The sequence below is a fragment of the Diadema antillarum genome, unplaced genomic scaffold (assembly GCF_040938485.1).
Source record: "Diadema antillarum isolate AM-2024a unplaced genomic scaffold, OU_Dant_1.0 scf00000029, whole genome shotgun sequence".
Lineage (NCBI taxonomy): Eukaryota > Metazoa > Echinodermata > Echinoidea > Diadematoida > Diadematidae > Diadema > Diadema antillarum.
This window is the reverse complement of record NW_027270918.1, coordinates 5,816,828-5,832,540: the sequence shown is the minus strand read 5'-3', so window position 1 is coordinate 5,832,540 and position 15,713 is coordinate 5,816,828. Positions and strand designations below refer to the sequence as shown.

General features: G+C 38.1%; 1 protein-coding gene across 1 annotated transcript in view; it reads right to left on the bottom strand.

The window, feature by feature from the left end:
- Positions 1-15,713, bottom strand: part of LOC139739143 (E3 ubiquitin-protein ligase TRIM9-like) — a 75,692-nt gene that overhangs the window by 29,208 nt on the left and 30,771 nt on the right. Inside the window, exons 2-3 of the mRNA XM_071649763.1 lie at positions 10,189-10,284; positions 9,127-9,219 (exon numbers count right to left, since the gene is read on the bottom strand). Coding sequence (XP_071505864.1) covers positions 9,127-9,219; positions 10,189-10,284 — 189 coding nt within the window. The remainder of the gene's footprint in view (positions 1-9,126; positions 9,220-10,188; positions 10,285-15,713) is intronic.

The following is a 15,713-nucleotide window of genomic DNA, read 5'->3' as shown; positions in this document are numbered from 1 at the left end:
TGGCTTTACCTGAAGTCTCCTACCAATCAGGCCATCACATTAATTAGTGGTGGGACTGTTTGCACTGTAAAAGAAGCATTAAATATTGTAATCAATAATCTCTACTGCACTCTCCTGGATAGCAATGAACTATATTGGTTGAGTAGAATCGCACAGTATATGTAAGCATTGATCAACATGGAACTGAAAGCCACATATTTAAATTTATACTGTAAAAGTGGAAATTTTCGCGGTGTTGAAATTTTCGCGCATTTCGCGCAACCAGAAACTAGCGCGAAAATAAAAGCCCGCGAATATTTTTGCTTGCCATATGTTCCTGTGCGTGATGTCTTGATTCCGCCGAATTAAAAACACGCCAAACTCTTCTGACCCAGCCAAGCGCGAAAAATTAGTCGCGCGAAAATATCCACTTTTACAGTACCTTCACAATTAAAGGAAACACTCAGTTTGGGACACAAAAACTTTAAGAGAAAAGTATCCATGCATTTTGAAATGTCATCAGTGTACTTGTATTTTTATGTGAGTCACATTCCAGAGACTGTTCACTCTAAGATTGTCAAGAGACACTCCTTCAGTGAACAAACAACGTTCTGCTTTCTACACACTTGAATGACTAGCCTCATTCACAAACATACAACTTTTCAGTTTTTGGATCTCGATACAAAAATCAATTCAAACATGGTAAAAAACTCATCTGTCCACATGCAGCACTTTAAATCTCCAAAAACTGTGGTCCCTAGACAATGACCAGGGCATGACCCCAAACTCACTCATTTGTCCGAGTGTGGTAAGTTGCATCATGGGACTCAAGGGATTGATTTCTTTTTTACATGCAGTTCACATACGGGTAATTCCATGGGGTTGGGACTGAAATTGTGACATTCAAGTTGAAAATTCAAGTTGGGTAAATTGAAATTTTCTTTTTCCCCCTGCTTTGTTACTCCCATTCTTCAACTTATTCCACTAGAAATCTGTTTATTACTTCGCACACTTTCAGTCAGCATGGGTAAACAGGTATGACAAATACCTACGTTACATGGACTTCATTTTGTGACATCCTCAATAATTTTGTGTTCTGAAATGATAACAATGAACATATCCCAGTTTTTTTCCACCATAACACATCAACATGTTATCTGACAGGCACACGAGATCATTATTAGTAAGATTGTCCATTCTGATATCAACTGCAAGACACTTTTATTAACATGTTTTTTCTACAAACCATTTACAATTTTAACCAAAGGTTTAACTTTTTCCTCAAGAGTGACACAATAACAATATTCTTTAAAAAACTACAGTCGAGGCAAGTGAGTTGTATGGACATTCAAGTGAAAACATGATTTTATTGTTATCATCAGGGGTTTTCGTACTACAACCTTGTCCACAGTATACTACCTATGTTACACGGACAGTATGTCTTCGTAACATAGGTACATTACGACATATCAACTGATTTCCTTTGTTGTGGTGTCAGATGTTAAAACCTACACACATAGACTTTATGTATGTTCCCATGAATAACACTAATGTAACAGTTCTTTGGAATTATACCTGCTGTATACCTTTGGAACAACACCTATGTTACACAGACTTCAATTCTTTGTAACTCTGGTAAGAAAGAAGGTAGACTTAATAATAAGAAGAAGAATGATGTCGAGCCTTACACAATTTGACCTTATATACTCTGACTAACAACTTCATCAACTGTCAACTCAACTATGAAAACTAATAAAGAGAAATCATACAAGTTTTCTTGTCTTCTCCATGTTCTTTGTTTGAAGTTAATTTCTGCTCTTTTCTACAATGTCCATTTTCCCTCCGTGCAGTTTTCTTTTAGTCTAGTTTGTTATGTTCGCTCTTCTTTGGTGTTGCTTTGTCAGCTTCCTCTCTCTGTTTGTGGAGTGCTGTGGCTGTGCCCTTTCCACTCTTTCACGTAGTTTAATCACGTAGCGGCGGCAGAGGAGGATCCATGGCAGATTCATCGACAAACTGGACAAAAGGTGTGAAGAGAAATAAAATGAAAGAATTAACAGAAAATTTGTGTCTGTGTACTCTTTATATTCCTGCTGAGGTATCTGTGTATATGAATGGAATTAAATAATTTTGACAATTTTGCTTACCTTTCTACCTCTTGTCATACCAGTTGGCTACAGTTCCATGTGTACCATCCACCAAAAAAAAAAAAAAAAAAAAAAAAATATGGGTTACGCTTAAAATGATGTACAGCAGTAATGTTAATAATATTAATAATAATATAGCATGTAAAAAATCATTTTCATATTCTACGCTAATTTTTTTTTTTCACATCTATGTAAGCTAGCAAGGCCAAGGGCAGGGCGCTGCCCCCAGTGTCATGGCTAGGGTTAGGGATAGGGTTAGGTTTACGGTTACGGTCCTATTCCAAATAGACCTCAAACAAAATACTAGGCCCCCCCCCCTTTTTTTTTTTTACGGTACTCAATCCCCATCAAATTCAAAAATTTTGCCCTCTTTTTAGGATAGGATAGACCAATATTATGCCAATTTTGATTGCGGTACACATGGAACTATTTCCTACCAATTACCTACCCAAAATGAATACGAAACTGGCATTTTAGCTTTGAGACTTTACAGTGGGTGAACGTGGAATGGAAACAGTGAACCCATGTACTGCTTCATCAGAGCACCGTAAAGCCATCTAACACTATTAACAGGTCAGGGAAATCTTGAAAGGAAAACACTGACATTGTAAATCTGTTCAAGAGAAAGAATCTAACAGCTCTTAATTCCCAAAATATCAACAACAAAATTGGGCAAACTCTTTCTTTAGCTCAGACGCAGTCTGGACGTCTACGTATTCCAACTTCATAGTACCGTACTAACGTTCAGCACATCTACTTGGTAGATACGAATGACATATAAAGTAAGGTCCAAAATTCACAAGAATCGGGAGGTAAAATAATGTTATATTGCCGTGAAGATACACTGGACATACTTTTGTACGGTTTTCTAAGAGAGGAACACATGCTCCTTTTGCAGAGACGGGCATAAAAGGGGAAATTTGGCGATCACTATTACGAACATGAACAAGTAACAAATATCTCAGTATGTGGGACTACAGCGTGTTAACAGCATCATCGTCCACCGTATATTTGGCCAGTTTAGTGGTTTTAATATCGTTTTTTTCCTCCAATACAGTTTACAAAATGTGACAAAAATTATTTACTTCGTAAAATAGCGTACAAGCTTACTGATTGACATCGGAAACATTGAAATTCCCGATCGGAAACAACGAAATTCACGTACCGATGTAACACGGACTACAGCAGAAAAACGGGTCTTGCGCCGTACAGGTAGGTGTGAACGGGCTGTAAGTGGTCTTCCCGCCGTTGGGGAAGTACTGCCAGTGACGTAAATACGATTTCTGAAGTTAGTAGCTCTTCTTTTTGTCGCGAGCGCGACTTTCTTATCCGATGTTACACGAAGAGGCCGGACTTCGGACGGAAGTACGGTAATATGTTCTGTGTTTTCTCTTTTATTTGGAGCTTTTTGATGCTAATTTTTGGACAATAATACTCCTAAAATATGAGTCTAATTATAGAAATCAAGTTTCTGATCATATTATGATTATAAGTGTATGTAAAACCATGCAATACCGATGTTACAACAAAAATCGCCGCGGACTTCGTTTGTAACATCGGTATGAGGTTGCTTCAAGATGCTCTGGTGTTCTTATTTTGTGACACATGTTTATGTGCCTTATAGTCTTTGTAGAAGTCACCTTGCCTCTCTTAATTATGATAGGCATAATGCTGAAAGGTTGTGTATTTCTGTATTACATTGCCATGAAAATGGCATATATTTTTGTCACAACTGGTACCACAAAAAAACCATGAGACATCAACAATGAAACAGTCACAGACAAAATAAATTTGTACACAGGCTTGTTTTTTATTCATCAAATAATTCTTCACACATCTCTCTCCAAGAATAACCACAAACCACAAGCAATTATTTGATAAAATTTTCAGAATATGACTTTTATTCCCTGCACAACATGAAAATCTAGAGCAGGCCCAACCCCATGGAATGACCCATACACACAAACACACACACACAGCACAAGGCATACTGTAAAACGAGGAATGTTCGCGTGCATTTTAATTTCGCAAATTTCGTGAGCGCCAAGATTTGCAAAATTAAAATGCACGCGAAAGTTCTTGTCAACACTATATGCATTGAATGCCAGTTGCAATTCACGAAAATTTCATGCCATGAAAAAGGCCGTTGGCTCCAATTCGCGAAAATTTCATGCTGCGAATATATCATGTTTTACTTATTATTACAAGGGTTAGAAAAAAAAATTGAAGATAGATCATTTTTTCATATTGCAATGCAGATTGTGACAAATGCAAAGGAAAGGAGATATTCAAAACCCCTCACTAACTTCAAGTATGAGAGTCTACGTCTAGAGAGTGTGAATAAGAGAGAGATGGACACAGACACACAGAGAGAGAGACAGACAGACAGACAGAAATGATACTGTATGCACCAAATATTTCGCAAGGCCTTTATCTTTCGTGAATTTCATGAGTCAGGTGCTATTCACAAATATAAAAGATAGACAAAAATATTAACTCTGATCCCGACATGAATGCACATGCCCACATACATTTCTCCGTTTAGTACTGTACACCACAATCGCATATTTAAGCACTTGCGAAATAGTCTAAACACACCCTTGGGTAACTTTTTTTAAATGCACTACCATTTAAAAATATGTGAGGAAACTTTGTAATAATTTGTACAGCAGTTTGTGGCACTATGGACAGGCTGTCAATGCAATGACAGTCATAAACCTATCTGTTAAAAAAACAAAACAAAACAACAAAAACAAAAGCAGTGATGACGACTCACATTAATAATCGGGAGAAGGATGGGGAATCGGGGGCCCTTCTGGAAACTACCCTTTTGTGTGCTTTTCATGTGTAATCAATTTCAAGTGATTCTCTGGTACATTCGTATGTGATAAAAGCATGCTCATGGCACCATCTGCTCTCAAAGACTTCAAAATGTACATCCCTTTTTTCCAATATGATGCTCTGCCCGTGTCAGTACATTGCGATCAGAGAATGGATCGGCAGAAGAGTCTTAACGCGACTGAAACTTCAAGGGATGGGACAGTAATGGTGGAGACTAGGATTGAGCTTGTAACTTTTTGCGAGACACCAAAAAACCACTTATGAAATAATACAGATCATACCATTCTAAGAAGACTTCAAAGTTTATCTGATGGAAATTGGTTTTGGAATGGCTGAAACATCCAAAAAACAAAGTAAAACAAAGCAATCGTAATAAAAGGTGGGTCCCACCTTTTATTAGGATCACTCTTTTTGGATATCTCAGCTATTTCACAACCGATTCTCATCAAATAAACGTTGAATTCCTCTTGAAATTACATACTCTTTCATATTTTGTAAGAGGTTTCGCATTATCTGACTGAAAAATGACAGAAACCTGAAGTTAGGTCTAAACCAAAACTATACGATCCCTTTAAACAAAGACGAGGCCGTCACATGTCGCAGAATGAGAGACCCCGTGCCCAGACACCAGCCTTGGACGGCGTATAATTAATTCATACCACGTGGAGCCAGGCTGCGGCCACAGACATTTGTCAAGATGAGGTGCAGAAAAGTGCTCGCACGATATATAAGAGCAAACATTCGTACTTTCTCTTTCTTTCCATCTCTCTCTCCACATCAAATTGATATAAGTACCGCCGATTGCATCAGCGTGGTATGTTTAGTATTTTTGCTACTCTGCATGGACCAGTTTGAATTGCAAGAGAGTTAGCACATGTGACAATGACAATCTTTAGAATTAGTTTATGAGAATTTCAGCTAGGCTACCTTTATTGTTTGGCTGATTTCTGGTGGCCAGTAGCAAGCATATTAGTGATACTTTCAAATCTTAGAAATAAATCCAAAGTACCAAATATCTAGTGAGTGTTTGTTTATCCAAGATGGAGAAATGACTATTTGTTTACTCAGGTATCCATACACTTTTCATGTGGTGAGGGTGCAAGTATCAGACTTGCACAACAATATTTTTTGAAGTAAAAGTGAACAAATTGAGTTTGTAAGATTTGACTCTTTCTTTGACAAGTTCATTTGAGCAATTGATCTGTCATCCAATTATACCAATCTGCATAAATCTAAGCTATCCTACCATCTCATCCTCTTATTCGCAATATTTTGCATGTAGGAAAAGTTTCGCCAGCAAACTTTTGGTCAGTACTTCCAACAAGAAAAAATTGAGCTTAACAGGGCTAGTTTTATCAAGCTTACACTAGTGCAAAAATGAATACACTTTATACTTGACTCAGTGCTTACTGCCCAATAATTCTTAAACTGTATCCACTGAGTACTTTCAGGCTTGAGTCTGTCGACTCCTTAAAAATGAATAACATAAACTACTCATGGTGATGATTTCTAGTTCTAGTTCTACTTCTAGGAATCCTAGCATAAAGCTGATTGTAACTAAAACCAAATCATAAACCATAAAATTGTTCTTTTTGATATATTTCAGGAAATCAATAAATGCACAAATACACCCCACCAAAATGAGCATGCGCTATTTTTACTTTCTTGTAGAAATTCCGTTCGTCTGCCAGATTTATGAGGCTATCTTTGGAAGACAGAAAGACACACACACATGCACACACAAATAATACACATTGTAATTGGTTTGTTTTTAAGTCACTAAATTCTTAGAAAGCCATGTTTAGCCCAGTTTCGACTTCGCCAATTTAAGCGGCAAGACCATATAAAATACAGACGGTTCTTTGTTGTGTCTCAAACTATTAGTACACATGCAGAATCCCAATAAACCTGACAAGCCTGATTGGAAAATTGTAGTGGGAGGACTCCACCGCCACACTTAATTCCAATTTGGTAAAGAGCCGCATCGAGTAGCCTGGGTAATATCTTTCGTCATTAACGAAAAGAGTGGAATGATGCAAAGTAATGAAGACTGTATGAGCTCTAATGCTTTCAAGAATAACTTTACTGATTGGATTGATTACGTTGCATTGATGGTCATCTTATTGATGTTATTTGAGATACTTGAGAAGCACTGTACCTTCATTGGATGGGGCATATCTTGTTATGATTTTTGATGCACCTCAGTTATCCACTTCAGAACAAAATAACTGTCATTTTCACTCAATTGCCTTTGTACTTTTTGCTATAGCTGACATTCTGCTTAGAGTAGGGGCCACTCAGTTGTGACAGCATTTGTGTTATCTTTTATCATCTTTACAGCTGTGCTGATTTATTTTGAGTATTATGAATTCATAGAATTTCCTCTATTTAGTGGTAAAGAACAGACTGCCATCATCTAATCTGATTTCTACAGAGGCTTTCAAATCTACTTCTCAATGACAAGCAAAATCTATGTCAACAATGGTCAATAACCTCAGGAAATCAACAAAGAAGTTATTTTCAGCGCAAGGACTGAGAAATGCATGACCCTATCATGTTGAATAATAACGTTCATTTCTTTTGTTTCTCTTCAATATCTGTACAGATATGATACTGACATTGATATCATTCTGGATGTTAATCACACGAGGAACAAAATTACCACTTTTATCTTCCTTTTACATCAACTTCAATCTTCAATACAGTCAAATGACTACAACTCTGTCTGCTACCACATAATAACATTTATAACTTTCTGTGCAATGACAGAGATAATCATTTTAAAATATATATATATTTTCATGGACACATTTTCCATTCTTTTTGCCTAAATGGCTTTTATGAGTAAATGTATTATGAATGGGCCAATGATTACTTCATGTAAATGATACCAAATACAAAGTACCTGGTTAAAAAATGAACCACCAATATCATGTTGATAATCATCATCAATATGTTTACATGGGATAGAATGTGAATGACATTCATTTGGCAATTCCCAAGTCATTACAAGATTATCAAATCAGTAAAATGAACTTTGATACATCACCACAAAAACGTTAAGATACTGCGGAGTTGAGAGTGAAAATTACCTCAATGAGGAATTAAAGGAAACAGTAACAAAATAAGCACACATGGTTGTGCTGTTTTCTTGGCTAAATGGCCCTCAACCACCATCGCTATATACTACCATCGCTTGCTGCCTTGCTTGGTTTGTTGCTTGCTTGGCTGCACTGATTGGGTGATTAAACGGGGCATTCTGACTCATCTCGCAACGTTGGAGCAAGCGGTGCAATTTTCTGCCGCAATGGGCATGATTCACTGGGTTCCTACCACCCTAATCCCGCCGCAATTTTGCCGTCATTTGCCGGTCACAATCTTGTCACGCTAAAGTGATTTCACGCTCCCAGTGCACACACTCACACATGTGACTTGTAGTGCTAGCTAATAGAAATAGAAAACATGATGTCGTCAATCTATGCATTCTTGAGGCAGTAGTCTCACCAGTTGAGTATTGTCAACCGGTGCTAACAAGGCTAGTAAGTAGGATAATTTCAAACATCCACAGATATTGTTGACTTGATTGACATCTGATGAGGAGTTTGTTGGTTTGTGAAGCTATCCTGTGCGCTCGACTGCTGATGAACCATTTGGCATCAGTAAATTTTACATTATATGAAGAGCAGTACTGGAAAAAAAAGGTCTTTTATAATTTGAGCTATCACTTTCTCAAAGGATTGGCAAGAACTGCAGACTACGTCAGAGCACTGCACAAAAAGCTGTTCAGAATTTCATGTAAAAGTTGTACAATTTGATCTAAATGCAGTACAGTCTTATTTACAAAGAGACAATTTACATGAAACTTTCATGTTTGACTTTTCAAGCATGACTTTGTAACTTATCACAATCATTTCAGAAGATGTCTAGCAATGGAAACACAGACTCATATTATAATCCATGTATCAACTTCTCAAGGGACATGCACAAAACATAGACTGCTTCAGAGTACTGCACACAAAGCTCTGTTTGAAAATGTAATGTAAAAAGCTAAACAATTGAATGAAAATACTTGTTGCAAACAGAAAAGGGGAATACTAATGAAATTTTGAGGACAGAGGGAGAGGAAATTAAGTTGATATATCTGGTTCTTTCAGCATCTTACCTGCAGGATGAGCTGCTCTTTGCGTTTCTGCACCACGTTGATGAGTTCATCAAACTTTGCCACCAAACTGGCTTCAAAATCCACACTGCTTTCCTGGTGTATACAAAAACACACAAAGATACACACAGAAGTAAATCTCATCAAATATTAGTCCTTGGAGACGTGACTTTTTCATATTCACCACAGTCTTGACAAATTGATCTCATCAATGAATTATAACATGCACACTCTCGATGGCAACTGAGTTATTGAGCTGAAAAGACCTTAATCACTTGCATCACCACTACCTGAGAACAAACAGTACAATGCACAGCCAATATCAATCTAAGACAAAAGTTCATGCAATAGTGCTGATGTTTCAAAGAATAGACACCTTCATGTTTTTTGGTTTTAAGTTTAACCATACAGAAAGCAAGGTGATGTTTGCACCAAACAATTCTTATTAATGCATCATTCCATTAAGTCTCTGAAATAACTCTGAATTCAAATAAACTCTAGGTGAAATGATGACAACCGTATCACATGGATCTACATCATTCTATTATCAAGCACTTCACTCACTAACATGGTTATCCCCACAAGAAAATATATGATATTGATTTAAACAGAATATGTCAACTTTGAAGTACATTCCTTCTTACAAAAGCTGAGAAAATAAAGGACAGAAAGCATTCTTTAAACAACATGGAACACCACATGATATACGGCTGGCAGTGACTTGAATTTTGCTGTACAAGTTATCAAACACTGAAATGAAATGGGAGAATTTAAGAACTTCTATTGGTATTTCTTGAATGATTAGTTGCCTGCATGTTTAGTTTCCAGCATGTTTAATTCCCAGCATGGTTAGTCACCAGCATGGTTAGTTACCCACACAGTTACCACCACAGTTGGTTGCCAACATGGTAAGTAACCACAATGGTTAGTTACCAGCATGGTTCATTACCAGCACAGTTAGTTACCAGCATGGATAGTTACTGGCATTGTTAGTTACCAGTACAGTTAGTTACTAGCATGGTTAGTGATAACCAGCATGGTTAGTTATCAGCAATGTTTCCTTACCTGGACATGATCTATTGTGTTCTTTAGATTAACCAGGAAATCCTTGGCACATTTGGCTTTCTCCGACAGGGAAGTCAGAGCCTGAGACAACTCCGTCTGCAAGATAAAGAAATAGGAAAAGGTTAAAGAGTCACTGAAGATGTTTTCTTTCATTAATTTTAGAAGAAATGTATATAGCACAGTTCATTACGTCCAAAATGACTGCACTTCCCTGTGTGAAGCTTCACTTAGATATATATTCCTGTCCAGTGGCGGATCCAGGGGGGAAGCACACCAGGCGTGCACCCCCCTTTATTTTTTGTTAAAACAAAAGAAATAAAAAGAAAAAATGGGGAGGGGTGCGTGCGCCCCCCTTTAATTTTGTAAAGGCATCCCCTCTTCACGGAATTCCTGAATCCACCCCTACTGTCTGTTTGACTGTTTAATTAGAAGTTTCGTCATAAGTCCATCCAATAGGTAAAGTATGGCTGAGTAGCTATAAAGACAAGAACGAGGAAACCAGCAAACCAGCACAAACGAAGATAATTTTGCCCAAAGAAAACAACATAATCAAGCAGAAAATACACTGTCATCCATGAGCACGATGTTTTATCTCAATGTCAAGTACTATCATCGCGTGACACAACAAGCGTGTGAGAGAAAGAGCGTTTATGAGAGTTTACGAATCAACAGGTCAGTAAACAGAGAGCTAGAGTGAGAGAAACAAATACAACTTGAGGGAAGAGAGAGAGAGAGAGAACTTGCTTGATGGGTAAATACTGAGAGTTAGAAAGAGATAAACACAGAGAATAATACTGGTAAATAGAAAAAGAGCCCTACAGTGACCTCAAAATAGAGAAATAGCTAGATGGATAGATAAAAATGAAATAGATATGTTAAGAGTTTCAGATGATAATAGATAAAGATGTATAAATATAGAAAGAAAGAGAGAGAGACAGACAGACAGAAAAACAAACACATGTGCCACACAAACATTAACTGATCATATGAACCAGAGACAGTCAAGGGTTGTGGAGAAAGCAAAGGTCGCTGCTCGCTGACGGGGCGCACATAAACATTCAACGTTCTGACACTGTCTCCCCAACTCCTCCCCAGGGAGGAGATGCCCGGTCTAACCTCACACAATCGAACAAATTCTCCAGGCGCCTGTCATGCCTTGCTGCGTCGCATCACGATGCCTCCAATTTGTTTCTTTCAAACCATCCTGTTAAAACTCGCCAAGCCTCTCAAAAGGCACATTAGGTCAAAGACTCCTGTTGTACAATATTCTCTCATTTTGTCTTTGGACAGCCCTGCCAGAACCAACACATCTCTTAAAAGGCGCATCAGGCAAAAACATCTAGTTGTCCATGATCATCTTGTTTTTCTCTTCCCACTGACTTGGTAGAACCTAAATGTCCGTCAAGAGGCATGTTGAGTCAAAACCTCCTGTTGTAAAATATTGTCTGCCTTGTCCAGTCGAATTCTGTGATGCTAAAAATCAAACAAGTAAATTATCATAGCACGGAGATACAGCCAATGTTTCTACTGTAATAGCCACAAGTACATGTATCTATAGTGGAATATCTGTTTCCCTTGACTTATGCATACCAGGAAAAAAAGTGTCCTACAGGGTTTTTCTGTATTGCCTGTTGAAAGGGCAAAAACTAAGGGTGACCCTTGTTTGCAGCAAAACATGAAATGCCAGAAACTGCGAAAATAAGACATATATCAAAGGGTCCAGGGCATGTACCCCCTGGACAATTACCCCAGACCCTTCCCCTTCCCCTAACCCTAATCCTAAATCCTGAACCTAAACCTAAACCTAACCCTAACTCAAACCCTAACCCTAACCCCAGGGCTCCACACTAACTTTTATTTTTGGTGGCCCAAAGGCAACATCCGCCCTTTTTTGGTGGCCTGATCAGGCCGCCAAATTGTTCATTTCTAAAATTTTGGTATGCATATAAAGGATGAATGAAACATACCACCATGTTCTAATTTGACAGTACCAGAGAGAGAGACTAAGTACTGCAAAATAATTCTGATAAATCTTATCTTTGCTACATAGATATACATTTAGGCTCTGTTGCAAGAATCAGAAACACTGAAACTGTGTGGTCCCATTAACTACTAACTGTGTGGTATTGTGAAACCCTCATGGTTCACGCTAAAGCTTGCACCACAACAGCATGATTGAAAGACAATGGCACTGGTTTACACCGTGGTTATTGCTGGCAACTTGGCTGTGCACAGTGTCCATGGCATATGATGGAGATGATCTGTAAAAGGGTTAATGTGAAATCACAGTGTATACTCTTCATTGCAGGACAGTAGCCACACAAACTCACCAGCAGATATAAGCAACCCAATGCATTTTCATCCACTTTTTAACAAATTTTTGGCTCTTATCTACGGTGACTTACAGTTCAGGTTGAATTGAACAATCATGAAGGCAGCCTAGATTAACAACATCACAACTCGTTGAGCTCATAATATATTAGTCATTTGAACACATTCACAGATATTTTTGCAGTTACTGTAAAAGTGGATATTTTCGCGCGACTAATTTTTCGCGCTTGGCTGGGTCAGAAGAGTTTCGCGTGTTTATAATTCCGCAGAATCAAGACATCACGCACAGGAATGTATGGCAAGCAAAAATATTCGCGTGCTTAAATTTCAACACAATGAAAATGTCCACTTTTACAGTATATGTATTGACAAATGTGCTTGAAGATGGTTTTCTAGCTTCCTGCCACATACTCTTGAATGAAATGTGAATACTAATGCTGAGGGATGCAGAAATATGTGTTACAGACTTCTTTTTGTAATTTAAAGACCAATATGCTTTCATTGCAAATGGTTCTACCTTTTATACATCCCTGTGTTCTGCAAAAAACAGCACAGTATGAAAAAACCACAAGCTATTCCTGCGCGCCTCCCCCCGCGGTAACCTAAGTCATTCCATGGGACAGCTTGGAGAGTAGAAAAACCTCATGAGCTTTTGTGGTGGGCAAGTACCTCTGCCAGCATTTACTATGCACGCATGACTATGCATGAGATGACATCTGATATGGGTCAAGTGTCCTATCCTCTCCTTCAATAAGTCTGGTTGATTTCAATTTTTCTTCTCTATCTTTGTTTTTTTCTCACAAAGGCGAATACGTACGTAATACATCGGTAATGGTAGGTTGTTTTGCGTGAAGGGACTGTATTCAAATCAGAGTTGAATGCAAAAAAATTCAGCATGCTGATAGATGATTACCACTGGTACAAGCAACAGCTTGGAAGGACAGACGGAATATATGTAAACATTTCCTGTACACAAGAGGGGTGGGTATATGGCATCAATACCCTTTTACCAAACATTGCTTTTTGGGTCGGGAGTGGTGTGGTGACCCTCTACAATTATTCAGGAATCAATCCAGGAATGCTCCAAAGGCCAAGCTGCCATCTTTGAGCCACTACCTCTGAGGCTCGGAGGAGGGTCCAAGCCTGTAATTGAAACTGTGCCATCCATTAATTGGGGGGGAGAGGACACCTTCTAGGCACTCGCAAACACCGCCGGCAGCTGACAATCGAATGCCGGAGGTGCCACCCCCCTTTAGAAGACCTTCACTCATCACTGTGCTGATGCTATCTACTGCTGATGTGAAGAAAGCATTAGGTCTTCAGACTGCAAAAAGGGACAAACATTCCCTACCCTTCAGATTTCCAGGACATTCAACAGGACTTCCATTACTACACTAGAAGCAACATATGGGGTGACATAATCTTCAATTTCTTGCACACCTCTTGCCCGATGAGTGACCACGACCTTTGACCTAAACCTTTGACCTCACAGTTGAAACTAACTCTGACAGAAATGTCATACTGCACAAGATTTTTTTTTTTTAACATGAAAAACTACGACGACAAAGTAGCAATGATTTTATCACTTTTCAAGCAAACTCATCAGAAGTAGCATGAAACTGGTAATATGGAAATTAATTGAAAGCTGATTTATGATAAATATCATGTGAAGCAACAAGACATATGCAGAACCTCTAGAGTTTAATGCCACCTAAACTGTTTCCTGTAGTTAGATTGTGATGCTACAAAATCACAAAAATTATGAAAACAACCAAATCTTCTCGCATTGTGATTCATTCAAGACAGGTTTGTTAAATGTTATCTAGTTTAATTGTATATCTGCTCATAATCATGTGATAGTTGTGTTTGAAATGATTTTGTTTTGTGTACATGGCTATAACTTCACTTGGGATTATGACAGCAAGAACTAATGAAAACAATACAAGACTTAGATATTTACAACTAAACAGCCATAACAGACATAAAAATCTGGCTGTAAACCAGGAATTCAGATAACAGTGTTAGAATTCAGATGACAATTCAGAAAATGTGGTTGTAAAAACGGGAATTCAGATAACAGTAGAATTCTATGCTCAGATGAGGTCAAGTTTACATGCATGCTTCATCCCCAGTACTCGAGCGAATAAGGGTCAAAAACACTTCTTTGTCTGCCGAGGCCAAAAGAAGGCTATGCTTGCTGTTTACAGGGCAAAACGCCACGCGGGAATATGCACCTGAGGGCAATTCATTCAGAAGCAGTGCGAAGGTGTGAAAGTATAAATAACCGAGTGGGCTTTTTTTTACCACAGCTCCTGTGGCAGGGGAGGGCAGGGGGCTCAAAATGGGGGCACCACGAAGATCCTTCACATCTGCCCAAAAATTAAAGATAAAACTCAAATTTTGAGTCGAACGATACAAGCTTGAAAAGGTTTACACGTTCAAATTAACTTACACGTAAAATATAATCAACTCATGATTAGAGGATGAATATACTATTCCAAAATATGATATCCCGTATTGGAAGAATGGAGCATATCTACTTCAGCAAACATATTTGTTGTTATACACTAGCCTGGGCAAGTTAGATCAATACACATTTTTTTTTTTTTTACACATAACCTTCCTAATGTCTGCTCATGTGCATCTATTATATTGTACAAGATGTATGATGGTTCACTACTTCTCTTTTTTATTATGCAGAAAATTCTCTCTCTTATATGCACTTTCCTACAAATGACTACTCACTCCTTTAAGGCCTTTTCAGAGAAAAACTTTGTTTAAGACTGTATAAAAAGTATTACTTTACAATTGAAAGAGCAGGGTGGAATGGCATTGAATTTGCATACCCTTCAGTAGCGCAGATGGTAATACTTGTGAACGTTGTTTCCTTTTATTTTTGTTTGTTTGTTTGCAATAACATTGCTGCGTAAACTGACATGTGGAATGTGTAACTACAATGTATGTGACTATCATTATTGATCTGAATCATTTCCTCCTAATGTGCATCATGCTATATATTACTCAATACTGTATACGCTGTTATTTTCGTGTACAGATATTTTCACGAATGACGAGTTCATAGACATTTTCGCGAGATGTTGTTTTCGCAACTCGACGCTGACCTTTACGTTAGTGCTCTATTAACAAAGTGCATGTAGACATTTTCGCGTGTTGTTAAATTCGCGATCCAACTG